Genomic DNA, 20928 nt, shown 5'->3' with positions numbered 1-20928 from the left:
TGTCACTTTGAATATATGCTAATCAGCATACATTAAAATGAAATTTCCTTGCATATAGCTCTCAAAGTGTCACCGCTTCCAATATACGCTACATAACCATGGCAGAATAAATAATAGATAGATAGATAGATAGATAGATAGATAGATAGATAGATAGATAGATAGATACAAAATTATGCATATACCCATATATATATTATATAATAGAGGAACAACACAGTCTAGTTTGGATATAGTGTAAATATAGTTTGGAAGAGTGTGTAAAACAGAATTTTTCAAGTGGGCAACATTAAGGTGTGTTCCCCATCCAGCAAATCTGCAGCAAATGTTATGACTGTCACATGTTATGACCATGATGGTCATACTTTCCCTACAACAACAACCCTGTTGAGGTGGGTTAGGCTGAGGGAAGGACTGGCCCAAAATCACCCAGCTGGCTTTCTTGACTAAGGCAGGATTAAAACTCACAATCTACCAGGGTTTGGCCCAAACTCAACTAGACAGCTTTCTTGCCTAAGGCAGAACTAGAACGCACTGTTTCCTTAAGTTCATTGCCTCATGCCTTAACCATTACACCAGAGGTGGTATTCAGCAGGTTCTGACCAATTCTGGAGAACCAGTAGCGGAAATTTTGAGTATTTCAGAGAATCGGAAAATATCCTCTCTGACAGGCCCCGCCCCCATCTATTCTCTGCCTCCCAAGTCCCAGCTGATCGGCTGGGTCTTTGTTGCCCTGCACAGGAGAACGGAGCTGCAAAGCAGGTTAGTGGGGTGGGGAGGGAATGGGATTTTGCAATATCCTTCCCCTGCCACGCCCACCAAACCACAGTACACCCACCAAGCCACGCCCACAAAATCGGTAGTAAAATTTTTTGAATCCCACCACTGCATTACACCAAACTGGTTCTACATGTTGGGAGCATTGGAGGCTCTTTCATCCAAACTACATTCTCAAGCTGAATGCCCAGCACTGCGAACTCCAAGATGCAAAGTTGGCTCCTTCCGTCAGCCTATTCAGTGAGCGAGGCTGGGGAGCCAATTCCTGCCAGCAATTTCAATCGCATTTGAAAGAAAAGCGGAGTGCACGGGTTATATTGTCAGGTCCTTCAAAGCCATCAAAATCTCTCTCTCCCAGGAGATGGTTATTGCTCCGTCTCCAAGCTTTGTTCAAACCTCTTTCATGGGTTGGGACTTTGTTTAAATATTTAACTAGCAAGTTCCAAAAACCGAAAAACTGCTCGCTTTGAAATGAAAAGGCGGCTTCGTTATCCATGAATGGACAATTTGGGATTGGAGCTGCGGGGGTCACCCAGCTGTAAAACAGCTGGAAATGATTTCAACTCTTGGAGAAAGGAAGCACCGTCAAATCAGCTTTGGGGCGGGGTGAGGTTTATTTTTCTTCCTGCTCGCAGGATGGAGGATAAGCAGAAGCCAGGTCTCAAAGTAGACAGCGTTTTCTATGCTATTCCTCCCAAGGCAGGGCAATCGTGAGCCTGAAAGTTTGGAAGAATAAACCTTTGGTCCCAGGGACTGACTCAAGACTGGATCCTGCAACCTTATGCTGAGACACTGATATTTTCCTTCATTCAACAGAGCAATCACTCCAAAGTTTATTACAGTGTTCTCCCTCTCTCTGTCTCTTTCTCTCTCTCTCTCTCTACACACACACTACGTAGCTAGCTAACTAATGCTTGTTCTATCTATCCATCTATCCATCATCTGTCTATCCATCTCTCTATCCTCCTCTCTCTCTTTAACCATCATCTATCATCTTATCTATCTATCTATCTATCTATCTATCTATCTATCTCTATCTATCATCTATCTATATCTATCTATCTATCTATCTATCTATCTATCTATCTATCTATCTATCTATCTATCTATCTATCTATCTATCTATCTACCTACCTATCATCTATCTATCTATCTATCTATCTATTCCCCCCCCCTCTCGCTAACTAGCCAGCTGGCTATCTCTATCTATCTGTCTGTCTAGATCGTAAAATTGGACACGGTCACATAATGACTCATCTAACAACCACCTTACAATTGTAATTCTGGGCTCAATTATGTTCATAGGTTGAGGACTTCCTGTATTGCAGCAGTCCCCAACCTTTGTGGCTCTGTGGACCAACAATGATGGTAGAGACGGTGGGAGGGGAGAAGAGGGCACGGTTTCACGTGCATGCACACTGCTTGTGCAAATAGAACTTCAGGCGCTCGCATGCTCACTTGCTGTTTGCATGGCCCGGTTCCCAATGAGCCACAGCCCAATCCCGAGCAGCAGACCAGGGGATGGGGACTCCCGCTGTCTGATACCGTAACCCATGACAAAGTCAAGTGAGTTAGGTTTTATTTATGTTTTAAGCATAAAACCACTTTTAAAAATTATCTATTCATCTCTCTCCTATGAAAGATATCCCACATTTGAGGCCGTAACGATCTGGTTTCGGAAAGGAAGTAAAAGTTAATAATCCATCTGAAACTTTGCATATTTGAGATCCTACAATCTGACTGCGCTAAGCTTGCCTGCACTCTGACCACAAAGTTTTGATCTAAGTCTCAACTGGAAGGTATCGAGTCGCCATGGGTGAGTAGGCGGCAATATAAATTCAATAAATAAGTAAATAATAAATATCAGCCATTCATTCTGGAGTGACTTCTTCACTGGCCATTATCTGCTTGAGGAAGTGTCCCCTTTTGGACCGTTCATCATACTCGGAAGAAAATACCTCGAAAACACCACAGTGCACACAATCTCATCAACAAAAGCTGAGTCAATATTAACTTTATGTCAGCCACTCCTTGTATCAACAGCAAGGTTGAAAATCTATCCTAAAGGGTAATTTACTGATGATCCATTTGGTATACGGAATACATCTAGGACAGCAGTCCCCAACCTTTCTGGCTTGGTGGCCTGACATGGTAGGGAGACAGGGGGGGGAGACAGGGTATGGTTCGTTGAGTGACAGGCCCACAGCTCCATTTGTGAGAGTGGAGCTTTGTACACAAGTGCCTGCTATATGCGCACATGACCTCCTGCTGCTTCCGGGCCTAGTTCTGAATGGGCCGCGGCCTGGAGGTTGGGGGTCCCTGATCTAGGAGAGACACTACAATCTCAGCTCTCTTAGGAATCAGAATGTAAGTTTTTAGGTATCACCCTGAAACAAGATCTAACACGGGGGGCAAATACTTTAGCCCTGGAAAAAAAGGCTCATCAACGACTGTATTTTTTAAGACTTTTAAGATCACAACAACTGCCAGAGAGTCTGTTGGTTGCCTTTTATCGAAGCTCTATAGAGGGAATTTTATCTTATTGCCTCTCTGTGTGGTTTAGGAGTTGTACAGAGGCAGAGAAAAGGGCACTCCAAAGAGTGATAAAAAGGGCACGAAAGATCAGCGGATGTCCTCTTCCCTCATTGGAGGAGTTGTATAACATGGGATGTAGAAGGAAGATACAAAAGATCTTGAGAGACCCTTCGCATCCAGGCCACTCGTTGTTTGAGATCCTACCATCAGGAAGACGATATAGAGTGCTGAAAGCCAGGACAAGTAGATTTAAACATAGCTTTTACCCAAGGGCTGTGATCAGGTTAAATGCAGAGTTATGAATCTGGTGGTCTTAACATATATATATCCTGGTTGTACAGTTTTTAACTGTTAGTATTTTAATTTGTTTTACATTGTTATTTGTATATGTTTTTTTGGTGTTGTTCAGTTGTATGTTGTGGAAGAGCACCTTATTTCGTTGTTCTCAGGTTTCTGAGTACAATGACAATAAATTTATCTATCTATCTATTTAACCAGACAAACAGGAAGGTAAAAGAGAAAAGCTTTTGCATACCACAAACAGAAAGTGACAAGTTTCCCCTGCTTCATATTACACTATATTTACAGGTGTGGTTTTTTTTTTTTCTCGTCTAGGGGGAATAAGACAAGCAATACAATCTCAATGGCAAATTTCTATTAATTCTAGTTTTTATTAACACCACCAAAAGGGAATTCTTTAGAACAGGAAAAACAAGACCAAGTCCTTTAAATCAGTGTGGCTCAACCTTGGCATCTTCAACTCCCATAATTCCCCAACTGGCTTGGGAATTCTGCGAGTTGAAGTCCAGGCATCTTAAAATTGCCAAGGTTGAGCCACACTGCTTTAAATAAATAATATGAGAGCATCCCTTACTTACAACCGGAAGTTCAAAGTGTACGGCACTGTACGATTTTGCTTGAGCTAGACACTGCCCCAGTGCTAGGAAACAAGTATACCAGTTTGATAAATGCAGCATTGGCTGTTGACATTGTACACACATCCAAACGGAAGCAGTATTTGTGACGTGATTCTCCTTCCCGTCCAAAGACTGTTCCTGTATATTTTTATTTATATATTCCACAATATAACACTGCAAGTACATCCAATGCAGCAGTCTCCAACCTCTCTGGCTCTGTGGACTGGCGGTGGCAATAGTGGGGAACAGGGGATGTTTGGTTGTGCAAATGCACTTTTGTATGCTTGCATGCTCGTCCTCTGCTTGCACAGACTGGTTCCCAACGGGTCACAGACCACTACTGGGTTATAGACCAAGAGTTGGGGAGTCCTAATCTAATGCACTACTCATGCTTCAATTATTTGTCTAAAGGCCAACAGAACATCAGTAAAATTCAACAGAAGCTATTAAATTTTAAAGATGCCGTAGAGCCGTGATAGCGAAACTATGGCACTCATGCCACACGTGGCACACAGAGCCATTTGTGTGGGCATGCGCACCCCAACCAAACTTACCTGCACTGCACATGTGTGTGCCTTCCAGCTGATTTTCGGCTTGTTTGAGGCCATTTTCGCACTCCTGAAGGCTCAAAGGAAACCTCTGCAGCCTCGGGAGGCCGAAAAACGGGCCTTCCAGAAATATCGGAAGTGCCCATTTTCAGCCTCCAGGGGGCCTCTGGAGCTTGGGGAAGGCAGAAGCCTCTGGAACCTCAGGAGGCTGAAAAACAGGCCTTCTGGAAATACTGGAAGAGCCGAAATGGGCCCATTTTCAGCCTCCCGAGGCTGCAGAGGTTTCCCTCGAGCCTCCAGGAAGGCAAAACGGCCTCAAACAGGCCGAAAATCAGCTAGGAGGCGCACGCATGCATAGCGGGTGGTGGAGTGTATTGCATTGTGGGTGCTGGCATGTGCTTTCAGCACACCAAACAAAAAGGTTCACCATCACTGCCTTTGGATCATCTTCAAATATTGGTGGCCACAAAAATATTCCATTGTCTTTCTTAAAACAATACAAGTAACTTGATCAAAAAGATTGCTGCCGTAGCTTAATTTTTTTCCCCTGTATGTACTGTACCTTATGGCAAAATTAGGTCATTAATGAGAAATTAGTTCTTTCTCCCTTAGTATCTCCCATTGTTATAAGAAAGCATCCCATTTATTTATTTTAGTGGAAAGCAAGTGATCGCCTTACCTGTCCCAAATCTAAGGTGACGTTGACCTCGTTGAATTCCAGCCTTCGAGACAGAGGGGGGCTCTGCCACCAGCGTTCGGTCCCATCGATAGCATTCGTGATGGGATGGGCTTTGTTGCTGTTGGCTGATGAACAGATGTCACAATATTGTCCCTATGGCCAAAAGACAATAAAATGCAGAAGACACGTGGTCAGAAACCGCAGAGAAAAGCATGTATTTTTAATTCACAGTTAACAGCTCCATTCACCATCACTTACCAGACTCAACATAAAAATATCATTGGTCTAACCCAGTTGTAATAAAAATGGTAGTTAGCTTAGGGCTATTGGAAATGGCCTGCAAAATCCCATCACCCCATTAGGTGGCAGCAAGGAGATAAAGCATTTGGGATCTCTGTCCTGTCATCTAGTTGTCCTTTTGGATAACTGCAGCCAAGACAGAACACCCCACGTTTGCAATGTTTTCAAAACAACATTTCAGTAAAGGATAACACATCTTAGAAGCGTAACTGTCCTTAAGCTCGGGAAGTAAAATGCATCAGTGCCTTTATTTTGGCTTGCTGGTTAAATTGCCATCTTTTTTTCCTCTTATGAATGCCATGAAATGTTTTTTTTAAAAAATGAAGAAACTAAGAATGAAAAAGGAATTCCCAATTCCAAACCCCCTCCCTAGCCCAAGATATGTTTCTTCTTTTCAGGTGAGCGCAGTACTAAAGCTTCTAGCAAAAAAGGAAATAAAAAGAAATCCCTCTGTCGTCTTGGAAGGACAAGAATGCGAGCAGGAAACAGGATAATGATTGCTATTCTGACTAGATTAGAATCAAAAATATGCTGAATAAGGAGCTATAAAATGCAGCGCAAGTGTCAGTTTAGAATGGGGAAGGGTTTTGTTTGCAAAATGAGCCATTACGGGAGGGAGGGAGGGAGGGAGGGAGGGAGGAGAGAAGGAAGGAAGGAAGGAAGGAAGGAAGGAAGGAAGGAAGGAAGGAAGGAAGGAAGGAAGGAAGGAAGGAAGGAAAATAACCAATTCCATTTGCTCCAAATCTTGGCGTTTTTATCGTCAGTCCTTGTGTTCCTATCGTTATACTATAACATAATACTGCTAGTCCTCATCTTAAAACAATTCACTTAATGACTGTTCAAAGTTGCAACGGCACAGAAAAAAAGTGACCTAGGACTGGTTTTTGAACTTACAACCATTGCAGTCACAACCAAGTGTGTGACCATTTTCCATACTTACAACCATGGTCACATGATCAAAATTCAGATACTTGGTGAGTGACTCATACTTACGACGGCTGCAGTGTCCTGGGGTCATGTGATCCCCTTTTGCAACTTTCTGAGAAGCAATGTCAACGGAGAATCCACTTAACAACTGTGTTACAAACTTAACCACTGGAATGATTCACTTAACAACGGTGGCAAGAAAGGTCATAAAATGAGGACAAATTCAATTAATCACTATTTTGTTTAGCAAGAGAAATCTGGGGGGGGCAGTTGTGGTTTTTCACGGTTTCTCAAGAAACATAACTTTACCACGTGCCCTAATTTTGGTCATGTGACTGAGAGGATATTGTGACAGTTGTAGGTGTGAGGCCCAGCTGTAAGTCACTTTTCTCAGTAAAACTGTAACTTCGAACAGCCACTAAACCAATAGTTGTATATTGAGGACTATCTGTGATAAAGCTCTTTCAGCTAAACTCCACATTCTTTTTGTCAAAATGGAAATCATGTTCAGTAGGAAATCCACAGCTGGTCATTTAAACAAGAGCTAAATTTGAGGCAGAGAGAAGCTTTTTCAGAATTTCTGCTAAACTCTTCCAGCTTTTCGCTTTGTTTTCTTAATGCATGATATATGATATCAAGCAGATTAAAGAGTCAAACAAACTCAATTGCTGAAACACAAACTCTGGAATTTATTGTTGTTGTTCCAAATGAAAGCCCTTAATTTGTTCCACACCTTCCACCACTGATTTAGTCCCTAAAAATTACAGAAACCTGTAAATGTAATTAATGAAAAACCACAACCCACCAATTATCAAGTCTTGTGTTGCTCCCCTTTTAAAAACATGTCTGCTATTATAGGAAAAAGCCACTCGCTTAACAACCAGAGAAAAACCCATCGCTTGAATAAAGACCAGAGAATACTGCTATCATGTCACCCCAATTCTTCTTTTCTCCAGAATAGCCAAATCCAAATCCTGTAGCCCTTCTTCATGTTTTAGTCTCCAAGCCTTTAATCGTCTTAGTTATCTAGTTGTCTAGTTCTTCTCCAGTTATAAATGTATGTATGTATGTATGTATGTATGTATGTATGTATGTATGAATAATGGAAGGTGGCAAATATACAAAATACTTTTCTCTCTCCTTATTTTCCTCACAATGGCAACCTGTGAGGCAGAGGTGTCAAACTCAAGGCCTGAGGGCTGGATCCGGCCCACGTGGTGCTTAGATCTGGCCAGAGGTTCTGGAGAACTGGTAGAGGAAATTTTGAGTACTTCGGAGAACCAGCAAATACCGCCTCTGACTGGCCCCGCCCCCAATTATTCTCTGCCTCCTGAGTCCCAGCTGATTGGCTGGGTCTAATTTGGTTGCCCTGCACAGGAGAAGGGAGCTGGAAAGCAGGTTCGTGGGATGGGGAGGGAATGGGGATTTTGCAGTAACCTTCCCCCAAGACTGGGGAGGGAATGGAGATTTTGCAGTATCCTTTCCCCTGCCACACCCACCAAGCCATGCCCATAGAACCGGTAGTAAAAAAAATTGAATCCCACTGCCCTGGAAACACCTGCCTCCTAAGCTCCGTTCTCCCTGACAGAGGCTTGCAGAAGGCCATCGCAGCTGAAAACTGAGCTTACGTGGGCTGCGTGTGGCCCTCCCGGTCTCCGTTTTCATTTGCAAAGGTTTTCAGGAGTCCATTGCAACCGGAAACTGAGCTTGGGAGCCCCGTTTTTGCTGGAAGAGCTCTCTGGTCACCAAAGGCGCCCCCGACACAAGTGATGTCGAGCTGGCCAGACCCACCCTGGCCATGACCTGGCCTGCCCCCACCCCCACAAGGTCAAACAGAACCCTGATGCGGCCTCAATGAAACCAAGTTTGACACCCCTGCTAGAAAGCATGTTGGACTGACAGGAACTGATCCAAGGTTCCCCAAGCTGGCTTTGATATTTAAGGCAGATCTAGAATTCAGTCCAGGACTACCTGTATAGATTTCTTGTTTGACTCCTGCTAGCCAATCCTTCAAGCTGTTTCCATGGTTGGTTGTTTCTTTTGGAAAGCGCACAGTAAGTCCCAGGCTGTTCCCCAACCATGATTTGTTCCGGTTTGAGAGGATTTAAGCTGGGGAGGTGGTGGGTGGGAGGAACCACAATAAACGGAAGCATAAAAGAAATGTTTACAATTCAAGTGTTCCCCTTGGCACAAAGCGTCAAACAATTCAGCCGCCTCACACCCGCTCACTTATTCTGTCCGCAAGAAGCCAGAATTCTCATAAATTCTAGCTTATTGGGACCCCGAAACTGCCTCGTGAAGCATGTTCAACTTGGAGCAGAATGAAAGAAAGACGTCACTCGCTCTTTCTCTGGAGCCTCCGAGTTTCAGTGGCAAAATCTGAAGTAACTGTTTCCAAGGAGGATTTTCCTATTCAGAACTCGAAATGAAAAGCCGGTTTTCAGAAAGGCTGGACTCGTTCATCGCTTCGGCCGCCAGTTTTACCCCCAAAAAGCCAGGATGTTCAAAAGAAGCAGCGCACTAGCTTCTTTTGAAACTCAAATTCTGGCTGAAACCTGGAAATTAAGACTGGGGCAAATTTATCGCTTAGGAATTGTGCCAATTATCACTGTTCACTCTGAATCCAGTCTGAGGACCTTAATAGCCAAGGAGGTCATCTGAATAAAGATAGTCCTCGACATATAACCACCACTGAGCCCAAATTTTCTGTTGCTGAGTAAGGCAATTGTTCAGTCAGCTTTGTCCCAACTTTTTTTTTTTTTGCCACCGTTGTTAAACGAATCATTGCAGCTGTTAAATCACTCATGCAGTCGTTAAACAAATCTGGCTTCCCCCGTTAACTTTGTTCATTGGAAGCCGGCTGGGAAGGCACTAACAATCACATGACCTTAGGACACAGCAACTGTCATGAGTACATGCCTGTTGCCAAGTGCCTGAATTTTGATCATGTGACTGTGGGGGGATGCTGCGACACTCGTAAGTATGAAAACTGGTCGTAAGCCACTTTGTTTTCAGTGTCATTGTAACTTCAAACAATCATTAAGCCAATGGTTGTAAGTCAAGGACTATTTATAAAGGGTCACAATGAATTGCTCAGGCACCTGGTTCAGGCATCCAGAGATTATTAATTCCCCCCCACCCCCATAAGATTAGGTTTCAAATAAAAATAGAAATAAAATAGAATAGAATAGAATAGAATGGAATGGAATGGAAGGGTAGGGTAGGGTAGGGTAGAGTAGAGTAGAGTAGAGTAGAATAGAACAAGGAATTGGAGTAGAGTAGAGTAGAGTAGAGTAGAGTAGAACAAGGAATTGGAATAGAATAGAATGGAATGGAATAGAATAGAGTGGAATAGAATAGAATAGAATAGAATAGAATAGAATAGAATAGAATAGAATAGAATAGAATAGAATAGAATAGTAGAGTAGAGTAGAGTAGAACAAGGAATTGGAATAGAATGGAATGGAATGGAATAGAATAGAGTGGAATAGAAGAGAAGAGAAAAGAAGAGAACAGAAGAGAACAGAAGAGAAGAGAACAGAAGAGAAGAGAAGAGAACAGAAATAGCTTTATTGGCCAGGTGTGATTGGACACACAAGGAATTTGTGGTGCATAAGCTCTCAGTATACATACAAGCAACATGTGATAAATTATGATCATAATCATCATAAAATACACTCATCATAACCATAAGTGACAGTCATAGTATACTAAATAAGTAATCAGCATAAATTGTACTAAGATACTAAATAAATCAATTAATATAAGTCATAAGATACAATCAACAAAGTTGTAGTCATAAGAAGATAAGGAAGTAAGTAGGAAACATGAGAAGGATAATAGAAATACAGCCCTATGAGGTAGACATACCATATCTGTGTCCACTTAAGCATAACCCTTTGAGATTATGAGCTGCAAGGGGCTCTTGTAGAATTTATCTATAGCAGGCGTGTCAAACTCAAGTTGTCATAGTGGCGTCATGTGTCGTATTGAGACTTTTTTCCCCTTCACTAAACCGGGCATGGGCGTGGCCAGTGGCCAGAATGATGCATCCCGCCCCTGTGGGAGTTTGACAGCCCTGATTTATAGCTACATGTGGTCAGGGAAGAATGAAACAGGTGAGTCCAAAGCAGAAAGTAATTCAGGTCCTTTTCAAACACATGTTCCTTATAGTCCACTAGCTTAATTTTAACTTGCTTGAAAAATCAATGGAACTGGTTAATCACCAACATTTCATTGACTATATATTACAGTACATGAGAAGACTTGAAAGACCAGGTTAAGGAAAGGTTGTCAAGGAGGAAATCTATGTGATTGCTAAGAATCAACATCAACTTGTTGGCACATAATTACCATATTTTTTTTGACACCCCCCCCCACCAAAAGTAGGTGGAAATGTCTGTGCATCTTATAGAGCGAATACTGGCCTCCCAAACCCTCCAGAAGTGCCCTGTTTGTGCCTCAACCCTCCTGCCATCCAGTAAGCCACTGCGGCAAATGGTTTGGCCTCTTGAAGCCAAAATCCCACCCATCTCAGTTTTGCAAGCCGGGGAGGCAAAAATGGGATCTGCAGAGGCTTTGGGAGGCCAAAAACAGGCCCATTTTTGGCCTGCAAAGTGCTTTGGGCTCTGGGGAGGGCAAAAACGGGACGTATGGAGGCAAAAAATTCTTATTATTATATACTTCCTCTAAACCTAGACGCATCTTAGGGTTCGGTGCATCTTATAGTCCGAAAAATACGGTAATTAAAGGACTAAGAAAAAATTTAAGAAAGAGTTTGTGGTATTCCTTGGTATTCTCTGAGCTTGGATTGGTTTTTTGTTTTTTTTGCAGACATTTCATTACCTGATTAGGGAATATCATCAGTTTTAGTGAGCGTGTGGTTTGCTCCTGATTTATATACAGTAGCTTGCCTTGGTGGGGTTGGTGGTGATGTGGTTTTCTCCTTGGTAATTCTTTGATTAGGCTGCTGTTTATTGTTCGATTGTTTGTCTTAGTTGATAATTCCTTGATTCGGATATCGTTTACTACTTGATTGTTTGTCTGGTGTTAATCCCTGCTTATCTGGGTGTTGATTGCTGATGAGGAGATGTGCTGGCCTTTTTGCTTCCTGTTTAACTTCTTTATTGTGTCTTTTGAATGTTGCTCAGAGTACCCTCCAACTGCGAGATGGGCAGCAACTAAATTTAATAATAATAATAATAGTGGAGGTAGTCCTCAACTTACAACCACAATTGACCCCAGAATTTCTGTTGCTAAGTAAGAAGTTTGTGAAGTGAGTTTTGCTCCATTTTATGACTTTCCTTGTCATGTTTGTTGAATCATTGTGAATCATTGCAGTTGTTAAGTTAGTAACACGGTTGTTAAGCGAATCTGGTTTCCCCATTGGCTTTGCTTGTCAGAAGGTCGCAAAATTGGTCACATGACTTTGGGACACCCTGCAACCATCATTAAATATGAATCCGTTGTCAAGCACCCAAATGTGACCTGCAATGGTCATAAGTGTGAAAAACGGTCATCAGTGCCTTTTTTTAGTGCTGTTAGAACTTCGAATGGTCACTAAATGAACTGTTGTAAGTCAAGGACTACCTGTAATAGGTGGCTTGGGTGCAATCCCAAAACAATTGGAGCATCCCCTGAATGCTATTGCCATTGACAGATTCACCATCAGGTAATTGCAAAAGGCAACTTTACTTAGAACAGCTAACATCTGCGACAAAATCTGTAACACTATCAAATATCCACACCTGCCTATCCCAGGTCCTTGGGAAGAACGCGATAGGTGCATAAAAATGCCAAATTTAGTCTGAACATCCAGCTGACTGTGCAAGAAACAAAAATAACAATAAACATCTGGTTGGCTGTGTGACAAACCGTAATAATGGTGCAGTCTGAACATCTGGCTGACTGTTCAATGAATCCTAAGAATAATAATGAAGTATAAATGTGGCTTATCTCCATGTGTCTACTGATGGCTGATTTGTCTGAGTGCCAAGCTCTGTTTTTGAGTTTAAGTTTGATAACAGATAATCAGAGTTGGAAGGGATCTTGTAGATCATCTAGTCCAACCCCCGCTGCTTGGATTAAACTCACAGTTAAACTTGGGTTAAGCTCAGAGTTTCCGAGTTGGTTGAGTCTGTCCATGAGTTGTGAAATTAAGGAGTTTTTAAAGAGCCATGGAGGTTGGAATGCAATACTGCAGGCTACTTCTGCTGACTGCCAGCTGCCAGCAGTTTGACAGTTCGATTCCCATCAGCTCAAGGTTGACTCAGCCTTCCATCCTTCCAAGGTCGGTAAAATGAGAACCCAGATTGTTGGGGGCAATATGATGATTCGGTAAACCGCTTGTACCTTTGGTTTTTCCTTACCAGGTGTAAAACCTTGCTTTTCTCCATATTTAATTTCATTTTGTTGGATAGGGGCCCACAGTTCGAGTCTATCAAGATCTTTTTGGATCCTGAGCTTGTCTTCTGGGGTGTTGGCTATTCTTGCCAACTTAGTGTCATCTGCAAATTTGATGAGTTCCCCCTTCTATTCCCTCATCTAAGTTTCCTCTCAGTCAACAACAAAGAAATCCAATAAATGAATGACTCATTCAATGAACTATATAGTAATCTGGCCTCAACCTGCTTAGCTTCCAACCCCAGACAACAATCAAACCGGTTTGGTAAAAGCATCACTTCCACAGAAACAAAGCCCACCCTGTGTTTTGTTATGGTTACTTCTCCACTTCTTTGCAAGAACAGTTCTTTTATCTGTGAGTCCTCCTCACCCACCCACAGAGGATAAAGTCCAGGTGCATTCTAGAAAAGGTGCGGAGAACAGGAACAAAGATGATTAGGGACACGTATAAAGAACGGTTGCAGGAATTGGGTTTGTCTAGTCTAGTGAAAAGAAGGACTAGGGGAAACATGAGAGCAGCGTTCCAATATTTAAGGGGCCGCCACAAAGAAGAGGGAGTTAAGCTATTCTCCAAAGCACCTGAGGGCAGGACAAGAAGCATCAGATGGAAACTAATCAAGGAAAGAACCAACCTAAAACCAAGGAGAACATTTCCTGACAGTTAGAACAATTAATCGGTGGAAAGACTTGCTTTCTGAAGTTGCAGGTGCTTCATCACTGGAGGTTTTTAAGAAGAGACTGGACAAGCCATTTGTCTGAAATGGTGCAGGGTTTCCTGCCTGAATAGGGGGTTGGACTAGAAGACCTCGCAGGTCCCTTCGAACTCTGATATTCTGTTATGATAACAGTGTTCCACCATTTGTGGGACTGCCACAAAGAGTATCTGTTTGTCCAAACTGAACAGGAATGGGTTGAATTTTGAGAATCTTGATATAGTAAAGTCCTATTTTCCAAAGCATCAGAAAGCAAGACAAGAAACAATGGATGGAAACTAAATAAGGAGAGGAGCCATCTAAAACCAAGGAGAAATTTCCTACGGTGAGAACAATTAACCAGTGGAACAGCCTGCCTTCAGAAGTTATGGGTGCTCCATCTCTGGAGCCTTTCAACCACAGGTTGTATAGCCGTTCATCCAAAATGATATAGGGCAGGGGTGTCAAATTCAAGGCCAAGGAGCCGGAGCTGGCCCGTAGGGGTGCTTAGATCTGGCCCGCAGGGCCACCCTGGAAACAGCGAAGGACTATCCTGCAGTGCCTCTGCCAGCATAAATGGAGCAGGCGGCCCTCCCGAGCTCCATTTCCACCGGCAGAGGGTTGCAGGAGTCGGTCGCAGCTGAAAACAGAGCTCGGGAGCCCATTTTCTCTGGCAGAGCGCTCGGGCCATCACAGGCGCCCCCGACACGGGTGACATCGAGCTGGCCACGCCCACCCTGGCCACACCCACTGCCCGCCCCCTATGGTCAAACGCAAGCCTAATGCAGCCCTCAATGAAACCAAGTTTGATACTCCTGATAATGCGCCTCCTGCTTGAGCGAGGGGTTGGATTAGAAAACCTCTAAGATCCCTTCCAACGTCTGCTATTCTGTTAACTGGGATCTTAGCGGCTTCCTACTCCCGGAGCAAAGGCAGAGGTCCTGCTGCTTTGGTTTGTCTTCTCTCACCAGGCGGGAGGTTTCAGGTTCCATTTCTTTCCCAACTACTGCAGTTGCCCTTACAAGATTTACAACAACTCTGGGAAATCAAAGCTTCGGTGAATGGCTCGCACCCTTCTGCTCCTTCTTTTAACAAATCCCCTCCTGCAAACTCTCCCTCGAGATGTTCAGGATTGTTTAGTGCTTTGACAAGCACCAGCTCCTGAAGAGTGGCACCCTTCTGCCATCCACATTCCTGGGAAATTCTTGTCGCCGGGGGGGTTCTGGCTTCTCAGAGGGCCCCTTTTAAGCCGACATTTACTTTGACATAAGCCTGTAATAATTGTTTATCTTTAACACACCCTCTGCTCCCACCCACATTCCTGCAAACAAATCGAGGACTTCATTATATCAAGATTCTCAAAATTCAACCCACTCCCCTTAAGTGGGACGAACAAATACTCTTTTTCACCCCACCCCACAAAGCACTAAGAGATAAGCATTTCTGCAGCACACGGGGGTAGACCTACAACGTGTGCTCTTTTCTCTCTTTCTCTCCAATCTGGGGTTCAGCTCTAGAATAGAATAGAATAACAGAGTCGGAAGGGGCCTTGGAGATCTTCTAGTCCAACCCCCCGCTTAGGCAGGAAAGCCTATACCCATGATGGCGAACCTAGGGCACGCATGCTGGAAGTCGCACGCAGAGCCATCTCTTCAGGCCCGCGAGCCTAGTCGCCCCAGCTCAGTTCCACTGTGTAGGTGCACGCGCCTCCCGCCAGGCAGCTGATTTTGGAGTATCTGACCTGCATGGTGGGGGCGTATGCAGGAGATCCATGAGCATGTACAGAGGGACAGGGGAGCATCGGGGGTGTGTGTGTGTTTGTATGTGTATTGCATCATCACTGTCCTATACCATTTCAGACAAATGGTTATCCAGTCTGTCTTCCAAAGGTTTAGCAAGTGATTGAATCAACAAAGCTGCAGTGTGTGCAGCAGCCACCAAAAGAGCTAATACAATCCTTGGTTGCATAAACAGAGGCATAGCATCAAAATCACGTGAAGTATTAGCGCCCCTTTATAAAGCTTTAGGCTTTTTTTCCCTAAAGTTTTTATTTTTTTACAAAAAACATACAAACAAAACATAAAAACATAAAACCATCTTTCAATTATATATACAGTGTGTCAGTTGGTTACAATCTTTTGTGCTATCTTTTTTTTTACCATTACTCACAAGTTGTATAAATTCTCACCTTATCAATCTAACATGTGCTTGTGTAATATCAATTATTAATCATTCGTTTGCCTAAACTATTTTTCCATCATTCTATATGAGATATTCTAAATTTCATTATCACTTAATCTTATACATTCATCCAATGGTTACATATTTTATATTGTATTCTATATCAACCTATCAACTTTTGATTGTAAAACTTCCTAATCTGTTTCTTTACCACGTCTTTTTATGTGGCTTTAGTAAGACCACACCTGGAATACTGCATCCAGTTTTGGTTACCCCATTGCAAAAAAAGATGTTGAGACTTTGGAAAAAGTACAAAGAAGAGCAACTAAGATGATTCAAGGCCTAGAAATTAAAACATATGAAGAACGGTTAGAGGATTTGGGTTTGGCTAGTCTAGAGAAAAGAAGGACTAGAGGTGACATGACAGCAGTATTTCAGTATTTGAGAGGCTGCCACAAAGAAGAAGCTTGTCAAGTTATTATCCAAAGCACCAATGGATGGAAACTAATCAAGGAGAGAAGCAACCTAGAATTGAGGAGAAACTTCCTAATGGTGAGGACAATTAACCAGTAGACTAGCTTGACTTTGGAGGTCGTGGGTGCTTCATCACTGGAGGTTTTTAAGAAGAGACTGGCAGTCACGTGTCTGAAATGGTATAGGTTCTCCTGCTTGAGCAGGGGGCTGGACTAGAAGACCTCCAAGGTCCCTTCCAACTCTATTTTGATTCTGGTTCAAATCAAATCAAATTGATCAGAATCAAATCAAATCAAATTGATCGGGACAAATGAATTGTGTTTATAAATCTGTTACAGTACAAAGAATATGGGTATTATCATACTACCACCTTCAATTCTTTTCTAAAAAATAATAATTTATTGCTTCTCTCTGAACTGTTTATTTATTAAATTTGTATCCTGCCTTTTATTATTTTATTATAAGCAAGTGAAAGTGGTGAACATATTTAATACACTTCCTCCTGCTATGTTCCCAACAATAACCCTGCGAGGTAGGTTGGGGTAAGAGAGAGTTACTGGTCCAAAGCCACCCCCGGTTTTCATGCCAAAGGTGGAACAAGAATTTAGTCTCCTACGGATGGACCCAAAGCCATCCATCCAGCTTTCATGTGTAAAGTGGGACTGGAACTCATGGTCTCATTGTGATTGGCCCAAAGTAACCCACCACCTTTTATGCCAAAGGCAGGACTAGAACTTACAGTCTCCTGATGATTGGCCCAAAGTCACTCAAAAAGCAGAACTAGAACTCGTGGTCTCCTGATTTGTAAGCCAGCACCTTAACAATTACACCTCTATAATTCAGATTTGAAAAGATCCAAGGTGGAAATATTATATAAAATCGTTTATAATGCATAATAAAAACATAAGCATATTTCATTTGTACTAGGTTGATCTCTGAACATCTTGCTAGGGGTGCACATCATAAAAGTAATTATTTTGTATAGAAAGTTGCAGGTGGGATGACATCTGTGTACAGCTCATTTCATTCTATCTCAAAACCTTGAAATGTTGATCAACATCCTTTTTATCTTCTATATATAAAAAAGCGAAATACCATTCACGCATCATCACAAAATCTCCACAACCGTAAAGCCTACAAACTTGAAATTTGGCACATATGTTCCTCTTGGCTTCTAGGTGCTCACTAAGAAAAGATTTTTTGAAATGACCATCAGAGCATTAGTATTTTGTATATTATTATTAACAAAGCCTGATGCTAAGGAGTTCTACTCCCCCTCCCCACCTGAAAAGAAATCTGTTCAAAATGCAAAACATAAGCAGAGGAGAGGAGTTTCAGTTTTAGTTTCACAGCAGCAACCAACTTTAGCACAGAACAGTTGAGCTAAGCCACACCCAGGCTCCTTGCTGTCTCACACAGCAAATACTGTTTCAGTTTCCAAACAGCCCTCAACTTTCACACACTGACAGGATGTTAAACAGATGAATACCGATGGATGCTGGTAGGCAGAGACACCATTTCCTCCGTTATTTTCCTCCCCAAAAACTAAGCCCGATCACATAGTTTCGTAGTGAAGCACAGGTATAGAGCTAGTTCCTTTATATTTAACTTCTCTTTTTCTTTAATTGTCTATTGCTGCATTAACCTGGCATATTCTGAGGTCTTCACAGCATATCCTGGTAAGCTACACAACACAGTCAAAAACATGCTTTAAAAGATTCACCATTTCAACCCTAGCTAACTTTAAATAAAAGCAAGGTGTTTCACTACCAACAATGGCACTAAGTTAAAATATGGGTATGGCAGGCTTCTGAACACCTGGAGACACACACACACACATATATAATTACGGTTATCAAACCGAACTAATGGGATGGATCAATTTGTTTTGGTCACCTCTACGCTTCTTTAAAAAGTACTTTGTATAACCAAACTCCGTCACCCTAGCAAAATCTGACAGGTTTGTATGTTTTCAATTTCAACAGAGAATTTTAGCAAGGGTTTTTCTATTCTTCCCACTCAACAAGTCCAAACATATTTTGTGCTGAACAGCGTGCCATTCTGCTCTTAAGGCTGAACACCCTGTAATAACATACCCAACAGTCCTAATTCTCAAGAAACCAATTCCATTTACCACCCTCCAACCTTTTGAGAGATCAAATCCTTCTAGTCTGGATTTCTGTAGTGTTCTGATTATTATTTTTTCTCTCCCTCACTTAGCTACTTACCCAGCCCAGAAATCCAACTTAGCAAGTGATTTCTTGGACTTTTTCCAACAAATATTGGGTAAGGAGCACTAGGGACCCTTTTCAGATAGGAAGGCAGTAAATGTGGGTGGGAGGGGGAATCCCTTTTATTAAAGCCCTGAACAAAAGGGCACCTGAGAATGCAAACAGATACAAAGGGCATATGGGAAAGCCACAATTACCAAAAGAGGGTTTGTGCGGCTGTTTTATAAGTGGGAATCAGTTCACAAGGGAAGAAAATGGGAAGATAAAACATAATGTAGAAATAGATGGATGGATGAGAGGGAGGGAGATGGGAAAAAGGAGGGGAGGGAAGGGAAGAAGCCAAGGGGAAGGGAAGGGAAGGTGGGAAGGAAGGAGAGGGAGGAGAGGGAGGGGGAAGGAAGGAGAGGGAGGGGAAGGAAGGGAGTAGGTGAGGATAGGGGGAAGGAAGGGAGGGAGGAGGAATGAAAGGGAGGAGATGTGGGGGGAAGAGAGGGAAGAGGGTGGAAGAAAGGAGGAGGGAAGGAAGGAAGGAAGGAAGGAAGGAAGGAAGGAAGGAAGGAAGGAAGGAAGGAAGGGAGGAAGGAAGGAAGGGAGGGAGGGGAGGAAGGAGAGGGAGGAGATGAGGAGGAAGGAAGGAGGAAGGAAGGAGAAGGGAGGATAGAAGGAAGGAAGGAAGGAGGAAGAGGAAGGAAGGAAGGAGAGGAAAGGAGGGAAGGAAGGAAGGAGGAAAGGAAGGAAGGAAGGAAGGAGGAGGAAGGAAGAAAGGAAGGAAGGAAGGAAGGAAGGAAGGAGAGGGAGAAGGGAGGGAGGAAGGAGAGGGAGGAGATGAGGAGGGAAGAGAGGGAGGTGTGGAAGGAAAGTGAGGATAGGAGGAAGGAAGGAAGGAAGGGCTACCCAGAGTCCTAATTGCCTCGGCAAAGAGGCGGGCTGAAAAACCAAGGTAATGGCAGGCATGGCATTCTTGCAAAGGGGAACAAGACCCGAAGTTCGGACGAGTCTCCTTTGGAGCCACGCTTCTCCTTCCCAACCCCTCCAACTCCGAAACCCCAGCGCGACCATCCGGGTTTGTCTCCATCTCCATAAAGGAGACCCCGCGAAACACGGCGGGGTCTCCGAAGCGGAGACACCCCCACCGACCCCCAAACCCAGCCCCACACGTGTTGCAGCCGCATTCTCTCTCTCTCTCTCTCTCTCCACACACACACACACCTCTGAGCAAGGAAGCGCTCTACCTGGATGGTCTGGTTGGGCTCCCCTCCGGAGACCGGCCCTCCCACGAGTTTGCAATACAAATCCTCCACGGGGCGCGGGGAGCTCCGGCCGCCGGCTTCTTCCTCGCCGCAGGTCGCGGTGGCCGAGATCTTGGTGCCCTCGGCCAGGTTGAAGTAAGGCGGGTGCAAGCTGTAGCCGTTCACGTCGGCCTGGAAGGAGACCGGCTGAGCCGACGAAGCCCCCAGCAGGGCCGCCGCCCCCACCACCAGCAGGACCCGCAGCCGAGCCACCGGGCACCGGAGCCCAGCAGCGGGCACCGGCCGCCTCGCCATTTTCTTTCCCCCGGGGGACTTTGGCCGTCTGCCCGCCCGCCGGCAAAACGCTGGGAAAAATCCGCCGCCGCCGCCGGGGAGGCCGATGGGGTTGAGCCCGGACCGGTCAGGATCGGGAAAGGAGCTCCGAGCCCGAGGAGGAAGAGGAGAGCGGGCGCTCCGCAAACTCGACCCGAGCTGCAACCTGCGCTGCTCCCGCCGGGTTGGTCCGGAGCTCAGTGCGGCTCTTTCCTCTTTTGCGGCTCGGCAAACGGCTGCGGCGGCCCCGGGAGGGAAGTGGCGCGGGGCGGGGGAGGGGAGGGAGGGGCCACGCGGGGATTAGCCCTGCCGGAGGCTGCCCATTGTGTCGGCCGCCTTCGCGGCTCTTGTCCCGGGTTAACCCGTTCTGCCCGTCGCCCGGCAAGGGGAGAGAAACAAAGAGGGGGGAAAAAGGTCCGTCCCGCACGCGTCTTTCGACGCCTTGCACCGGCCGCTGAGGCGAGAAATGGGGGGGGGGAGGTGAGAAAAGAGGCGCCCGTTGGGATCTTAAACCCCCTCCCCAGAATTATCTTTAAAAAAAACCCCACTTTTTTTTAAAAAAAAATTCCTTTTGCAAATGGTTGAGCAGATCCAAGGAATTTTATTTTTCCCCCTCCGCCCGGAAAGACGAGCCCGGGCAAGCTAGACTGGGATTGCCTCAGGGAGCGTGAGGGGGAGGTGGGACAGATTAAACAGATAAACA

The 20928-nt window shown here is 44.2% G+C and overlaps 1 protein-coding gene across 3 annotated transcripts in view; it reads right to left on the bottom strand.

Annotated features, from left to right (window-relative positions):
* The window catches only part of LAMA5 (laminin subunit alpha 5), a 211394-nt gene extending 190902 nt beyond the window's left edge, over nucleotides 1–20492 (bottom strand). For all 3 annotated transcript variants that reach the window (XM_087928918.1, XM_026697402.2, XM_026697403.2), the window contains exons 1-2: nucleotides 19896–20492; nucleotides 5457–5609 (exon numbers count right to left, since the gene is read on the bottom strand). In XM_087928918.1, coding sequence (XP_087785044.1) covers nucleotides 5457–5609; nucleotides 19896–20207 — 465 coding nt within the window. In that variant the 5' untranslated portion in view covers nucleotides 20208–20492. The remainder of the gene's footprint in view (nucleotides 1–5456; nucleotides 5610–19895) is intronic.
* Nucleotides 20493–20928: the final 436 nt, after the last annotated feature.

The sequence above is a fragment of the Pseudonaja textilis genome, chromosome 3 (assembly GCF_049901715.1).
Source record: "Pseudonaja textilis isolate UNSWEBS1 chromosome 3, rPseTex1.2, whole genome shotgun sequence".
NCBI lineage: Eukaryota > Metazoa > Chordata > Lepidosauria > Squamata > Elapidae > Pseudonaja > Pseudonaja textilis.
Note: the sequence above shows the minus strand (reverse complement) of the source record. Positions and strands in the feature narration are given on the sequence as shown.